The sequence below is a fragment of the Squalius cephalus genome (genome assembly GCF_949319135.1).
Source record: "Squalius cephalus genome assembly, chromosome: 23".
Taxonomy (NCBI): domain Eukaryota; kingdom Metazoa; phylum Chordata; class Actinopteri; order Cypriniformes; family Leuciscidae; genus Squalius; species Squalius cephalus.
Window position 1 is genome coordinate 5,718,077 of NC_137144.1, and position 17,032 is coordinate 5,735,108.

General features: G+C 39.6%; 2 protein-coding genes across 2 annotated transcripts in view; one reads left to right on the top strand and one right to left on the bottom strand.

Annotated features, from left to right (window-relative positions):
• Positions 1 to 17,032, top strand: part of LOC307151359 (uncharacterized protein) — a gene marked incomplete at both ends in the record, with an annotated part of 110,727 nt that overhangs the window by 14,211 nt on the left and 79,484 nt on the right. The gene's annotated exons all lie outside the window — the stretch shown is intronic.
• Positions 1,120 to 16,858, bottom strand: LOC307151387 (piggyBac transposable element-derived protein 4-like). The gene is made up of 2 exons (XM_079859387.1): positions 16,650 to 16,858; positions 1,120 to 3,267 (listed from the first exon to the last, which is right to left on the bottom strand). The coding sequence occupies exons 1-2, from the start codon at positions 16,793 to 16,795 to the stop codon at positions 1,644 to 1,646; spliced, it is 1,770 nt and encodes a 589-aa protein (XP_079715513.1). The 5' UTR covers positions 16,796 to 16,858; the 3' UTR covers positions 1,120 to 1,643.

The following is a 17,032-nucleotide window of genomic DNA, read 5'->3' on the forward strand; positions in this document are numbered from 1 at the left end:
ATTTGCCGGTCACGTTTCCTTTTATATTAAGTGTTTTGCTTTTTAGGCGATGAGGATTCCTTCTCCTGTGGCTCGGCATAAGTATGATCCTGCATTATGAAGTACCATGCAGTGCAGCCTTTCAAATTTGCCAGGGCAGTGACAGGCACCTCTCACTGATTTCCTTGACCGTTTCAGCTGGTTTCAGTCACGTGATGCTGGGCGTTGTGGTAGGCTAGTGCTTTTTGTCCCTCTCTGCTATTATAATTTTTCAAAATGGCGGAATGACATGGACGCCTCCTTGGACTTACCCGTCCAATGTAAATATGTAAACACTTATGTTCTGATTTCTTCAAGGGGAGGGTCTATGGGCAGGTAAATGTATGGGCTTTTTCAGATCTTTCAATTTAATGGACAGAATAAACTTGCACAATTTACATATGAACGTGCTCAGAGACTACGGAAAATACATGGAGAGCAGCAGCTTTCGTTTCTGCTCTGACAGCAGTAAAATCACCTAATCATGTTAGAAATGGTGAGAGAAAGTTGTGCTTGGTACGTTTCTGATTTTCAAACCAAACTTGGCTCTCCAGCTAACTTCAAATTCAGTCTGGCTAGTGTGCTTCCCATAATGTTTACACATGAGGTCAGTAAGCAGAGAGTAGATGGTATTTTATGGCTGTTTGAAAACATTCGACCACCTGAGCGTTTACACTGGGAAAGCAATTTGGTCAAATGCATTTCTGGCTACCTCTGAAAGTGGTCGAAAGTGGACAAGCTCAAAATGTTTTAGCCCCCGTTTACACCTTTATTTTAGCGTTGATCCAATCGACCAAAACGCATCTTAATACCAGGTGTAAACAGGGCCTAAAAGTAATCTTAAAAGTATTCACATTATATGACCAAATATATGTAATATAATATTTAACATTACTAATACAATTTTTATCATGTAATTTGAAAGCAGAAACATACAATTTGTAAGTAATCTACCCAGCACTGCTGGGACACAACAGAAGAACATTGTGCTAGTTTCCGGGAAAACTCAACGATACATGGAGATTATCTGAATTTGAGCACAAAAATTGGAAAACACACAAAAACAACAGACCAAAACACACTCCATATTAATTTTTTTTTAAACAAATGTTTTATTCAACTGGATAATTCATATGGAAATCTTTTAAAAATATGATACAAAAAAAAAAAAAAGTAAAAAAAAAAAAAAAAAATGATGAACTCTAAGGACACCACTAAAAACAAAAAAACAAAGACAATGTATTAACCACACTGAAATATATACATACATCAGATGAAGGCAATATACAGTTTTCATTGCAATAATAACTTTAAACAGACACCACCTCTTATATTTTTACCTACTGTTTCTAATGCTTCTACGAGGCTGGGTTGCTATCATGTGCTATGGGTCCCACCTTGACACCGATATCCTGTACATACTGATAGTCCTCAGATCATAAAAATGTCATTAGAAAATTGAATGAGACCCTATTTTTCATACGCTACTTCATTCTCCTATTTAAAAAATGACCACCCCTACATAAACAATACACCACATATTCTGTGTTACAATAAACAAAAGACTTGATATCATGAGCTCTTTTTGGGGCTGATCTTCCAAAAATCTACTGTTCAAAACCCACTCACAAACCTTTGTGCCACTCCTGGAAACAGTTCCTGTTCAACTGAAGACACAAGTGAACGTCACATCCCTGGCATTTCCATGGTGTATGGTGCTTATTTCCACCCACTGCTTTGCAATGAACACACATGCGGCGACCAGCAGTGGCAATATTTCTGACATCGGAGGTCAGCTCAGCTCCTGGAACCGGCACATGGTCACTACTGGTGTGTTTTGGTGCTGTTTTCTGAGACACACCACAGAGCTCTCCAATAAGCTCTTCCATAAACTCCTTGTGCGTCATGTTGCCGTGAAGCTCCTTGTGCAATATGAAAGCGTTGGTGGCAGCAACGTCCAAGAAGTGTAGAAAGACTTTTCTGTACCACTTCATGGTTTTGTGCTTGATAGTGTAGTACTGCAACAGCTGATCGGACAGGTCAACACCCGCCATGTGCTGGTTGTACGCGGACACAGGTGCAGGACATGGAAAAGTCTTTTTCCTCCATGTATCTTGTGCTTTCACTTTCCTTTTCACACGGTCTCCTTTATAGGCAGCATGGATGGTGGAGCAAACAGACACCTCTTGTTTGTCCATCCACTTCACACACACAAGAGGCCCATCCCGAATCCACCGGATGGATCCCCTACTGGACTTGTTGGTCAGTGCATTAGATGAGCTCCGTGGAAAGTCCTTCCTATAGTCTCTGTAAGTCCCACAAGCACCAAACTTCATAGCAAGCAAGTCTGTTAAGAGCTTTGGACTGGTGTAGAAATCATCCATGTACACATGATACCCAGTGCCCAAAACTTTCTTGTCCAGAAGAGACATCACAGCATCATAAGAAAGCCCATGGCCTGTGGGGAAGATGTTCTTGCCCGTGTATACAGAGAGGTCCACAGTATATCCATTCGACGAGTCCGTAAGGACAAAAAACTTGAAGCCCACCTTAGTAGGCTTGGCTTTCATGTACCTTGCTATTTCTGTATTTCCTCTGGATGCCACAAATCTTTCCTTCACAACTAGATTTCTTCTAGGATGATAAAAGGCTTTGCACGCAAGACGGATGGTGTCCATGAGGGGTTTGACCCTGAAAAGTCGGTCATGCTCAGCTGAGCCCCTCTTTTTGTCATTTTCCTTGTCTGCATCTGGGTGGCTCATGTGCAAATTCCATGAAATGGTGCGGTATCGGTCCCTAGACATGACTGTGGAGGGAAAGGGCACAGTAAAAATACTGTGCTGACGCCAGTAGTCAGCGATGGAGCTCATCTTCACCGTGGCCATGTAGAAAACGAGTCCAATGTAGTGGTACAGCTCGCCAACACTGACATCGGTCCAACTGTATTTGCGACCCTGTGTGAGTGCCCTGGCAGCCTGAGCGTTTGTGTTGTGGCACAGATTTGACACGGCGCTTTCTGAGAAAAACTGTTTGAAAAGACTTATAGGGGAGTGTGAGTCAGCAAGACTCAACTGCGGCCCAGGTTCCCGTGCCGGCAGGAATCTCCGAGGCTTTGGGGCCACGTCGACATCAGTCTCTTCTCTCCATGACAAAGATTTCTTGTCTCTCTTTGCAACAGTCTCTGCTTTCCATGACAAAGACTTCTTGGCTCTTTTTGCAGCAGATTTCTTGTCACTGTGATCCTCACATCTGCACACAAAAAAAAAAAATAAAAAAAAATAAATAAATAATAATAATAATAATACTGACAAGAACATAGATGTATTGGAAAATTCAGCTAATACCAGCCTAAACTGGTGGCTGGTCCAGACCATTAGCTGGACATCAGCATCACTAGCTTGACTGAGTTGGTGGACCAGCTTGGCTGGATTGCTATTAGCTTGGCCTAGCACAGGGGTGTCAAATCCTACTCCTGGAGGGCCACTTTACTACAGAGAGTTTAGCTGTAACACACCTGCCTGGAAGTTTCTTGTGATCCTAAATACCTTGATTAGCTGGTTCAGGTGTTTAATTAGTACTAGAGATAAACTCTGCTGGATAGTTCCCTTCAAGAATCAGAATTGGAAACCCCTGCCCTAGTTGGTCTACCAGCATCACCAGGATCAATCAGGTCCCAGCCAAAGACTGTAAAAAAAATATGGATGTAGTGTCCGTGACATCACCCATTGGTTTCTGAAGAGCATTTTTGAAGCCTAAAGTGGGCGGAACCAGCCATCGCCATCTTGGCAGCGCGTCACTCCCGCATTAACAAAAATGGGCAAAAAGGCGGGATTAGCTAAGGTGATGTGGCGGCTTACAGACAGCAGACAAACGGCTAGTAGTCACAGCAGCGGCAATCCACCTGTCACTCAAGTGACCACCCCCTTAATTATGCAGAACTTTAAGGCTTATTATAATTTTAAAAAAATTAGATACTTAATTTTTTTTTTACCCCCCTCACAGTTATCATGAACGGCAAAATTAGCTATATAGGCCAAAAACAATTTTGTACTAGGCTGTACAAAAACAAATAAAATAAATAAATGCTGTAAAGTTGGGCATATCAACATATGGAATATTACTCTCTTTTGGAGCCTGTCTCTAGCGGCCAGTCAACTCCGTGTCAGACAGACCAAAAAGTTGCCGCTTGGTCCCAGCAAGATTGGGTAGACCTTGGAGACCAATTTTACGTCATGAGGATTGAGGCAGACAATGTCAAAATGATGTGTTGTTTGATTACATTTATTTTTAAATATAATTTGGGTTAAATAAAATTATAAAGATGTATAAATATAAAAAAAAAAACATTATCCACATTAATGTAAAAATACCTGAAATAACTTCTGATTGCAATCCAATGGGGATTCTAATCAACGTATGAGGCAGAAATATATTTATATGTGATGCTAAAAGCTACATATGCTAATCATTGCAATAAATACACATTATTATTGAAAATACCAGACAGCTTTAAGAACTTGAACGAATCACCAATGTTAAGGAAGCGAACAATGAGGTCCCTTTTACCCAAGGAAGAGCCAGCTACCGGTGAGTGAAAAGCTGCAATAGCTGCTACATTCACTTTGAGCGCGGAGGGGGAGCGTCCCGCGTCCAACAGCTCTTGGAGAAATTTAAGTACCCTTGAAACTTCACAGTTAAGTGGGTCGAGGTTCCGAGCTAGACACCAGCTGGAGTAAACTGACCATTTGAGGTGGTAGAGGCATCTCGTGGACGGAGCTCTAGCCTCCATTATTGTGTTTAGGGCCCCTTCTGGGAGGCCCTGGGGTACCCGTTCAGGGGCCAAACAAGGAGGGCCCACAAGTCGGGACGGGGTGCCAGATTATCCCGTTTGCCTGCGTGAGGAGGTCGTTGACAGATCTATCAGCCCTGGGAACCAAATTTGGGTTTGCCAGAGGGGGGCTACGAGAAGGACTTCGCACTTGGTGTTCCTGATCCATTCGATGACCTGAGGATGCATCGAGACCGGAGGAAATGCATAAAGGGGGAGGCTGGGCCAATTGTGGGCCAGCGCATCCCTGTTCTTTGAAAAGAATATTGGGCAATGAGAGTTGTCTTCTGAGGCGAAGAGGTCCAACTCGGCTTTGCCGAAGATTTCCCACAACAAAAGCACCGTCCAGGGATGGAAAGACAATTCCTCTGGGGGAACATTGCCCCGAGACAGCATGTCTGCTCCTGTATTCATCATGCCCAGCAAGTGAGCTGCCCTGAGTGAGCGCAGGTTGGCGTGAGCCCATAACAGTAGCTGTTTGGCTATAGTAAACATGTTGCAAGACCTGAGGCCGTCCTGGCGATTTATGTAGGACACCACGGCCATGTTGTCCGTACGGACAAAGACGTGGTGTCCCGCCAGATATGGGAGGAAGGTTTTTAGGGCTAGATAAACTGCTGTCATTTCGAGGCAGTTTATGTGTAGGCGTTTCTCCGAGCTCGACCAGAGGCCGGAGGCAGGCCTGCCCTCGTACAGGGCTCCCCAACCGAGGTTGGAAGCGACTGTTGAGATAACCCCTCCTCTCTGAAACCAAACCCATGTTCACACCCTGCTGGTACCATTTGGTGTTCCTCCAGGGGGCCAGAGCTCTGGTACAGCGCTTCTTCCTTCGGGGCTCGATGGGTGCCGGGGACGGTAGATGGGCGGGCCTGCTCTCTGACGTAGCGAGAGCAAGCCTGGATCGAAGCGCTGAGACCGGCATGCTGTCACAGGAAAGGCAGCCGCCTTTAGTGAGTGCTGCCCCAGCGTGCTCAGGACCGAGGCAGACAGCACACTGGGTGTGTCTGTCCGACACATGGAGGGGAATCCCGCAGGATTCGCAGACGGGGAGCAGCATTTGCAACAAAGCGCTCTGCTCTTTTAGACGGAGAAAGCTTTAAACAGGGTTCCCACATAGGGCTGGGTTTCGATTCAAATTTCAAGAATCGATTCGATTCCGATTCTCAAGATCTTGAATCGATTATCATTATTCGATTCGATTCGATTCGATCCGATTTGATCCGATCTTCGAGATTTAGATAATAGTTTTTGAAAAAAGCAATTTTTTCCAGCTGTTACCTGAATTACATGACTGTACTAGTTATGCAACATATTGATACTATTATTATAGACATTAAACTGCAAATTAATGGAATATTGGTGGTTGTAAAGAACAATCCCCCTTCCAGAGTGTTGATACAACTGCTTTCACAAACTTGCACTGGTGTAGACGACCGAGGACGCAGAGGTAACTTATATCAGCAGCAGTAGACCGATTATTTAGACGCGAACCTGATGTATTATTAAAAATGACATTAAGAATTTTCCAAAAAGCTCCTACAGTTCAGATGCAAATGCACCTTTATTTTTTATTTTAATGATCAACATTTAGAACACATTTGTTCTAAGCCAGTGCAAATGTAAACAGATTGTTGGTTACTGGCTTCACAGTAAACAGACAACGAGATGCGCGGATGGGCTATTATTTCAACCGCATCACAAAACTCATCCGTCCGCACCAACGTTTATGACCAATTTTCAAAACAGCACCCGCCCGCCATCCGCTTAATGTATGCATATATTTTTTATATGATTGGTTAACCGCCCGCCACCCATCCGAAAATATAATTTTTCGTCACGTCATCCACCCGATCCACGGTTTATCCGCGGAGTCCGCGGCTGTAACCGCCAACCGCGCATTTCTATCAGAATGTAAATAAAATTTGAACTTACAAAACCTTTAGAAAACCTTTGCTTTTGTCAAGCTCGTTCTCTGCATTGCTTCTGATTCTGAACCCGAAATGGTGCCAGATCCATAGACTGTGGCCAGATCGGAGCTTTGAGCGTTTCTGGAGTTTTCAAAGCAACCGCTTGCTTAACGTTACTGACGTTGTTTTAATGTCCTTCCACCTCGCGCGCATGCGTGAATTCAATGACGCGGAAAGTTAAAGTTCACGGGGAAAATCGATCCTCTGAGTTACGGATCGATCTTTAGAAATTAATATGAAAATCGATTCAGAATCGGTGAATCGATTTTTTCAACACAGCCCTATTCCCACACCTTGGTTAACTTCAAATTCAAGGACCTTTCAAGGACTTTCCAGGTCCAATACCCTCAAATTCAAGGACTTAATGTGGGGACACATTTGTTGTGTCCAACAACAAACGTTGAGGTACCATGGTAGTTTCATGCGCCCGTGAACGTCATGGCAACGTACAACACAAAGTAGCCTACCTCATGCAGAAAAACTTAACGTATCCAGGGTTTTTCCTGGCTCAAAATGAGGCGGAGGTGGTAAAATCATAATAATGTATTTTAATAATAAGATAATTAAATTAGTATTTTTTGTAGATCATCATATAGCCTAATGTGTTTCCCACATTATTTTTGTGGGTGGAGCCCGGTACCTCTAGGGGGGTCTGGGGGCATGCCCCCCCGGTAAGAAAATTTTGTACATTTTAAAGATAAATTCATTAATCCGGTGCACTTTGAGTCACCCGAATCCACTGTTAAAAATAGATAAAACACCCGCAAACCGACCATATACTTTGATTTAGATATCTGCATCTGATCATCACATTACAATTATTCAGATTCTCAGTGTTAAGCATGATGGTAACATATCACACTGAAGTAGGCTGATTTAAAATGAACATTTATTTAAAATAAAAGTTCTTCCTTTGGCAAAATTACATTTCCTTAATAGCCTAAACAGAGGCTTTACTCCCTTCAAACTTAAATTGTCAATGTTTCATTACGTCACTGTTTGAAAACACTAATTTTTTTGTACCTTTTATAAAGGGCATTTTTCCCCTAATTTTATTAAATGTTTGCTCCATCTTTCATTTCAAATTCTTAAATTTTATCAATATATTCAATTAAAATAATAAGACACTAGGCTGTTACCAATCAAATTAAATAATTTACACTGAAACATTATAACTGTATTAAATGAGATTATTTTAAATACTTTTGAATATACAAATAAGGAATGTTGAAAAGAATGATACTTTATGAAACTAAACCGCCAGTAGGAGGCGGCAGGCGACCGTCTTAATGAGCGAGTCATTGAGTCATTCATTCAAACGATTCGTTCAAACGGCTGATTTATTCAGAATGAGGCAGTTTATGAATAGGTAATTGAATCTTTGACTCAACCGATTCGTTCAAAACGCTGAATCATTCAGTAATGAAACACGGCTGAGTGTTGCTGTGAGATGCGCGGTGGTTCTGCTGTGATCTTTGTTTGGAACTATTTTCGCTGCTGAAACAACAAAAACAGTCATTGCGTTCAAAATGTAAGTGACTTAATTTTAACTATTTGTTTATTGAACTGTTATGAAATCAGTCTCGGTTTCAATCTTGATGGCTCTCTGGTCGTGTGTAGCCTAGGCTATACAAAATATTGTTTCTTAACTATAGTGTTATAAATAACTGCGCAAGCCTCAACAGCGCAACATTGTTACCATCAGTACATTATAGGCCTATATTATTATCAACTATAGGCTATCAATCGCCACTTACATTAAATGAAATAAAACAGAATTAGTTATTTTGTATTTTTATACTAAAAATTGTTTTAATCAGGGCATTTGTCTGGTTGGGCAAGTAGTAGGCCTCTACAATTCTCTCTCACTTTCCCCTTCAAAAAAAGAAAAAAACACACGTGTCCCGGACACAGTCTATGGTCCCAGACAAGCGTTATTGTCGAGCCCTGATATGTTTTCCTTGATTGGTTTTCCCTGAAGAGAATTACGTTGTTGAAAACGAAAGTAAAAGAGTCACGCACGTTCATTGCGTTTTACCGTGATGAGAGTTCTGTGTCTTTATTAAACTCAACACATTATAATGATTTATCTGTCATCCACCCTCGATTAATTGGAATGGAATGTTTGTATTACTTGGCCCGCCCGACCCGCGATTAGCCGCGATCCGCGCAGCACTATACAGTTTGAGAATAGACACAAGTGGTAACAACAACAGAACCATTACGGTGGAAAAAGTGTATCTGACCATCAAAATAAATTCAAGCACTTTCAAGGACCTGTCTCTATGTATGTTTATTTTCAAAAACTTTCCAGGGCCTTGAAAACATTTTTTCAGATTCACAAACTTTCAAGGATTTCAAGGACCCGTGGGAACCCTGTTTAAAGGATATGCTCGTCGGATGCCACAGGGAAACGATCAGCTGGCGAGATGATGCAGGCGCTGAAGCTGTTCCGCTGAAGGGCTGTTCCACGACGAGAAGGCTTCTTTTCCGGAGAGGTCAGCGAAAACGAGGTGAGAAACAGAGCTCAGGCTGAAGGAGATAAATCTGTCATATGGCAAATTTTCTCTTCAGCCACGCCTATTTTGGCACGCTCAGGTTGGCAAGACGCCAAGTGCTCCGATTGGACCGTTTACCTTTGCGGATTCGCCATAGGTTTGTGCAGTTGTCACAGCACAGCCTATCAGCTCGCTCTATCGAGCTGTCATGCTCTCTGCTGTGCAGCTGCAATGCGGGGGGCGGCAGTGGCTCAGTGGTTCATGTAGGTTGTCTACAAACCGGAAGGTTGGTGGTTCAATCCACGTTTCCACCTGACCAAGTGCCGAGGTGTCCATGAGCAAGACACCTAACCCCAGCTGCTCCCGACGAGCTGGATGGCGCCTTGCATGGCTGACACCGCCGTCGGTGTATGAATGAGTGAGTGAATGGGTGAAAGTGAGGCAATATGTAAAGCGCTTTGGTGGCCATAGGTCTGTGAAAGTGCTATATAAATACAGTCCATTTACCATTTTAAAATAAAGGCTACAATATTCTCGAGAAAGCAGTTTTCCCATAGCGTTTGCAACGCAGTACGAGAGAACCGTTCTCGTAAGGGAACTATGTTACAAGTTTATAAAAATGCAGTGTACCAGTCCTGAATGCCTTTCAGGGTCAGCTAAATGCGGTTATCTGAGCCTGTGTCATGAGTGATAAGTTATTTATAGTAAAGCACAGTGCTTAATTTGAAAATCAGACACAGATGTTACCTTTCAGATTGCATACATTCAGAGGGCAATTGGTAGTTAACTGTTTCAAAGTTGAAAGGATGGATTTTGGAATCCACTGCTGCTTTAATGTATATGCAGTGTTTCCCCTACCATTATATAAGGGGGGCGCCCCGCCCTCCTAACGGCTCCCCCCGCCCCCCTTGAAGGTCAAGTAAATTTGATTTGATTTTCATTATAGCGCCAGATTACAATTTGTTATTTTATTAAAAAAAACCTAAATGGCCCTTAAGTAATATGTTATTTATCTTATTTCCACGATGGCATGCATGTCTTTTCTGTCTGTGTTTGCGTGTTTACAATTATCCCAATGAGTGTGCACACTCACACACAAACAAACACTTGCGTCACATACAGATGAGCACTAGCGGACAGAGAGCGCGCGGCTGGAAATATGTCGCTGAACTGAAGATGGCAACACTCTCTCTACTGCGAGTAGCAGCCGGGGTAGCTCTCCTGCTCCAAGTCTAACGCCCGTTTCACATATATTTCGTTTGCGGTGAGTATTTTTTTCCGTACCCATGTTAACAGAGCTTTCACACTGCACGCGGATGCAGTCCGTCGATGATTGATCCGTTCCAGTTGCGGTGCGTATACAGCAGTGCAGAGATCGTTTCTGCACCGAGTCTATTTTTGCTGTGCTGCAAACGCTGAATTAAAGTGACAGCGCATGTTTCGTGGTCAAAATGAACACCAATTGACCTGAAAATGTAGTAATTTCACCATAAGTGCGATTAATTAAATAAAATGTAGTAATCTCAGCATACATTTATTTAATTAATTACTACTTTTTTCACTTTAAGACTGAGTTAAAGCAAGGAAAACTACAATTTACCTCAACAAGGCGACATAATGAACGACACTCGTCTTATTCGTGGAGGTGGAAAAACAAGTTCTTTGTGACATGCAAGATTTATTGTATTAAAATTTAAATACAAAAGATTTTAATATAAGTAGCCTACATGGTTAAATATTTTACCACTTGCTTGAGCAACTTAATATATAATTATATAGAAGTAATGCATTGAATAATACATTGTTTAAATTGTGTTTAAACGTGAACGCACGTTCACAGCAGTGGTGCGTCTGACAGGATTATTCTCTCCAATAAATGCATCATAGAAATAAAAACTTCTCATAAAAAAAGCCCATTTAAAATTTGTTTGTCATATAAATGTATTAACTAACATTAACGAACAATGAATGACCAATATATTTGTTAGTATTTATAAATCTTTTTTTAGTTGTTAGTTAAAAAATAAAACTATTTAAGCTCTGGTCCATTAATATTAACAAATACTTTTGCAAATAACCTTTGTTAAATTTATAGAAGTCAATTTTAAAAAGATTTAAAAATATGTTTTTTTTTTTTTAAGAGATATCTTATGTTAACATTTTTTAACTTTTACAAACCATTACCCTCCCAGACAACCAATTTATGTGACAGATAGATAGACACTATCTATCTATCTATCTGTGTCAATTTTCCCCAAACAAACCAACCCCCCCCCCCCCCCCCCCCAACCTGTAAACCTAGGGGAAACACTGATATGTAATGAGTTATTATAAGCAAGGTATTAATCAATATATTTCCTTCTAAATATCAAATGAGTTGAATGACTTCTCTAAACTTTGGAGATTTTACTTTGTTATGGAAGTTACCAGTGTGATTAGGGAATACATAAAAAGAACACTTCAGTAATGTCTGTATTCTTGCTCATTTAGCCCGGCTTCCAGAAATTAAATATGGACTCATTTTGTTGAGGAAGGTCATCAACGTGTTAAAACATACGTCTGTTCTTCTAGCTCACCATGACTATAGGTCACAAGGGTCATTGGAACCAACAGTTTAAGTAACCATTTCTTAGCTAAAGTCTTTACTTTACTGCATAAGACTAATCAAACATAGTTCTCAAGGAGAGGACACTTTAAAGTATTATCTTGATGTTGAGAAGACTCTCCTGTTTATAGTTAGAGCCTGGCCAAATCCAACCTTGAAGAAGCTGTGTGCCTCTGTGTGTGTGTAAGTATTCTTGGTTACAGGAACAAGTGGCTTTATTGGAGATGGACTGATTTGTTTTCTTCGACATGTTGGCGACTAGAAACGCAAATCTGCGACCTGGAAGGTCATGGCGTGCCTAACTTCAGGGTCCGAGTGTCAGCCGCATAATCGACGGAGATATGCTTCAGCCTATCTGTCTATGTGTGGAAAATGTGTTTATCTATTTCTTAGCCAATCAGAATCATTCAACCTGAAGCCAGGACATAGCTTAGACCTTGGTTAAGGGTATAATCGCTGTGATCTTTGTAACTGTAAGAGGGGCGGCCTACAAACTCCTTTTGAGTCTTGAAGCTGATTTCTGCCTGATGAAACTACAAACTATCTTCAGTTAAAAAAAAAAAAAAAAACACTTCAATTTATTGTAATTGTGACTCTGGGTCTTCATTCATCATATTTGGTTCTGGTTCTTTGAGTTTTACTTTGTAAGGGGATTTACAGTCAATGACTGAGTCTTTAAAATAATAATACAGACCTTATAGGTTAGAACTGCCTTTTTTTTTACTAATTTATTCTATGACCATTACGTTTTTTTTGTCTCATCTTAAGTCTCCACCATGATACAGGACCGATGGCTCCGGTTACAAATATAGCAGAACATTACACTGAATGGATGGGTGTTATGAGTAAATTCGCAGAGTATAATCTCAGCAGTGCTAGGTTGCTGCTTTTAAGGCCATGTCCACACTAATACATTTTCGTTTGAAAACATATTTTTCTCTCGGTTTTGGCCTTCCGTCCACACTGAGACTGCGTTTTTATTAATGAAAACAAAGCTTTTTTGAAAACGCTCTCCAAAGTGGATACATTTAAAGACGCCGTTTTCGCGTTGTAGTGTGGACTGTGAAACCGGTGGTATTTAAAAACGATGACCAATAGATATTCATGTTTATACCAGTATTGCGCATGTTATGTGCTGTTCACTTTCACACTGTTGCTAAAAATATTCTACATTGCACACTCTTCATATAACAGTCCTACAAAGATGACAGAATTTACTCACATTTGCTGCAATACATGAGATAAGTTTTAGCGTTTTAGACCAAACATATGGTGACTGCGTGCAACCTGGACCGCAACAGTGGATGGTGAGATATTTTACTACATAAAATGATCCTGTCAGAAGAATTGCGCGATAACTTCATTATTTATTTTTCCATCTGAATCATATCAGTGATCGTTTGTGGGGTTTTACGCATGCGCAATAAGGTGAATTTAGCGTTTTCAGGCATTTTTCACAAGTTTCTCATCCACACTGAAACGTCCGAAAACGCCTGAAAACACTAGTGTGGATGGAGAGCGTTTATAAACAAAAACGCCGTTTTCAAATGTGTCCGGATTAATGTAGACGTAGCCTATGATGTCTAATGGATTTAGGTGATTAAAGACAGCTGTAATTAACCTGTCTCCCTGTTTTAACACTATTAGGCAGTCCACATGGCTCTGATGACTCTTAAATGTGCCTTCCCAAAGCTCAAGAAAACACCTGATTCTGTTGAAGAAAACTGTCAAAGATTTCATAATGGGAAAGAGTGGTTACCAGTGTGCATGAGGTGATTTCTCAATAACGGGTAAGATCCTCTTTGGCCAAAAAGACAGTAGCACCTCAATGCAGTACACAAGATCCGAGGGGAGGAGTCGGATCTTATATAAGGGGTGGAGATTGGTAGGTTTAGGGGTGGAGATGGGTAGGTTTAGGGGTGGGTTTAGGGATCAGGGGGTGGAGATTGGTAGGTTTAGGTATGTAAGGTGGGAGGAGTTGGATTTTATCCGACTCCTCCCCCCGGATTTTATGCTCTGCAGTGAGGACCATCTCCAAAAAGAGGGCAACCTAATGCAGGGAGTTACCGCTGCCACTGGGCATCTCCTGAAGGGAGGTGTGATGGGTGATATATACACTGTGGTTCAAAAGTTTTGGATCTGTAAGATTTTCAATGTTTTTAAAAGAAGTCTCTTCTGCTCACCAAGACAAAAAAAATAAAAATAAAATAATAATAATAATAATATAATAATATTGTTAAATATATTATGTCAATTTAAAATAACTTTTTCGATTTTAATATATTTTAAACTGTAATTTATTCCTGTGATCAAAGCTGAGATCAGCATCATTGCTCCAGTCTTCTAGTGTCACATGATCCTTCAGAAATCATTCTAATATGATGATTTGATGCTCAAAAAACATTCATTATTATTATCAGTTGAAAACAATTGTGTACAAGTTTTTTTTTTTTTTTTTTTTAGGATTCTTTGATTAATAGAAAATTCAAAAGAACAGCATTAGGTTGAAATAGGATATGTTGTAACATTATAAATGTCTTTAGTGTAACTGTATCAATTTAATTCATCCTTGATGAATAAAAGTATTGATTTATTTCCCCCCAAAACTAAAAACTAAAACTAAAAAAAAATAATAATAATCGTACTGTCCCCAAACTTGTGAACGATAGTGTTTAATGTTACTAAACCTTTCTATTTCTGATAAATGCTTTTCTTTTGAGCTTTGAAATAATGTAAATGACTGTTTTAAACATTGATAATAATGAGAAATGTTTATCATATTGAATTGATTTCTGAAGGATCATGACACTGAAGACTGGAGTAATGATGCTGAATATTCAGCTTTGATCACAGGAATAAATTAAACTTTACAATATATTCACATAGAAAACCGCAGTTTTAAGTTGAATTAAATTTACAATATTACTGTTTTTTTGTATTTTTATTAATCAAATAAATTGCAGCCTTGGTGAGCAGAAGAGACTTCTTTTAAAAACATCTTACAAAAGCTTTTGACTGGTAGTGTACAAACACATAAATAGATTTATATGAAACGGACAATAAGAGTCCATTTGTAACATCAAGGTTAACTCATTAACCTTCATTGTTCATTGTTAATTTAAACATTTACTAATACATTTTGAAGTCGTATCTCTGTAGAATTAGTTACTGCACGACAAATTAACATGAATGATCAAGGTATATTTAATATATTCTTTTTTTTTTTTTTTTTTTAAGTACCATTCATTTTCATGGTACAGTACTGTTTTGTTTTGTTTTTTTTCATCTAATAAAGTTCAGCACTTTTTTTATGTCTTATGTTTGTTTTCATTCAGTATCCATTTTATAAACAATCTGTTGATTAATCAGTTATCACCCAATGTGGTCCAACCTAGTTATTGTTATCATTAAAATTCACTATTCTCCATTTTCCATCGTCAATGAATTGTTAGAATCCATAATAAATTTTCTTGAGCGGCAAATCCACATATTATAATGATTTCTGAAGGATCATGTGACACTGAAGACTGGAGTAATGATGCTGAAAGTTAAGCTTTGAACACAGGAATAAACCTACATTTTAAAATATATTAAAATAGAAAACGTTATTTAATTTTGCAGTAATATTTCACAATATTACTGTGTTACTGTAGTTTTAATTAAATAAATGCAGCCTTGGTAAGCAGAAGAGAATTATTTCAAATTAAATTATTGAAAAAAAAAAAAAATCTCAAACAGGCAAACTTCTACAAGCAGGCACTGCTGGCTTGGCAATTATTTTATAAGCATAACTTTTATATAATAGAGATATATTATAGCCTATTTAAAAATAAAATAAAAATCTAATCAGGCATGAAATGACCATGGAATATTTACTATTAGTCAGTTGCTTAATGAAGATGGTTTGCTTTTATCATACTTAATTACTTATATATTTAAGATTCCTGTGAAAAAACCCTGTTACATTTGAAGCAATCCCACCCAAAAAGTTGTATTATTACGAAATTATGTACTGTATGCCTCTGGTAACGCTGAGCAACAACCAATCAGTTATTGAATACATTTATTGGTGACATTAATATTCAGTATATGGTCACGGGACAGATCCATTGATAACCTTTTTTTACGATTCAGACTAATTTGGAGAGCTTCATCTTGCGTTTGATTGGCGGGCGTGAGCTCGATGTTTAAAAAAAACGCGCGCTTTGATCGAGATCTGTCGCTCTAACAAAGACGCTAAAATGCTATCACGCGCACTCCTGTGAAAGTGAGATATTATATATATAAATTCGCTATTAGTATTCTCCCCACTGCACAACCCGTGTTCCAGCTATCTGTAAGTATATGTAAAATACGAGACAAATCGCGTCCCATATTGATTTGATATTGAACGCATCAAATTCAGTATTTAATTTCTAGGATTTTAATACAAATTTAACTATTTATTATTATTATTATTATAGTACAATTTACCATTGATTTACTACAACTTCTTTCTAACAACGTTTTACTTGGAGAAATATATTCGTGGAAAGAAATTAGCTAAATCTGAGCCAAATTGCAAACAATCTATGAAGGATATTAAACATTTCACGAGGCAGGCTTTCACAGTGAACTACAGAAAACAACGCTGTATAAGACGCTTTGAAAAGTTGCCTATTAGGACAACACATTCTACTAAAGCGCTGAACTCAGTGGACAGACACGAGTATGCGGGAACGTAAATAACTCACTCGTTGCTATCCTCCACTGGATCAAATCGATCTTCAAAATGCAAGCGTTCATCTTCAAAGTCTTCGTCTTCTTCAGAGGAAAAGGTGAACTCTTCCTCACTATCCATGTTCTCCTGGAGAGCTCGCTTTCGTGTACGCCGTGCCATCGTGATGAAAAGTTAGCAAAACTGCTGCTTCTTTGGGGGTTTTGGCGGCTGGTACTCTTCTTCGTTTAATTTCTTGGCGGGTTACAGACCATCGTAAAAGAAGCATAGCGCCACTTTGTTGTGTGGAGTGAGATGTTGGCTGGATACATCTTTCTTATTTTACGGTGGTTGGTGCATTACCGCCACCTTCTGGTCCGGAGTGTGGATCAGATAATAGCTTTACAATCTAGACCCCTT

What these genes read in the sequence shown, in the direction of transcription:
- LOC307151387 (XM_079859387.1), bottom strand. Translation starts at nt 16,795, where the DNA reads ATGGCACGGCGTACACGAAAGCGAGCTCTCCAGGAGAACATGGATAGT. An exon ending in CCAGTGGAGGATAGCAACGA is followed by an intron (nt 3,268 to 16,649) that starts GTGAGTTATTTA and finishes TTTTGTGTGCAG; the next exon opens with ATGTGAGGATCACAGTGACA.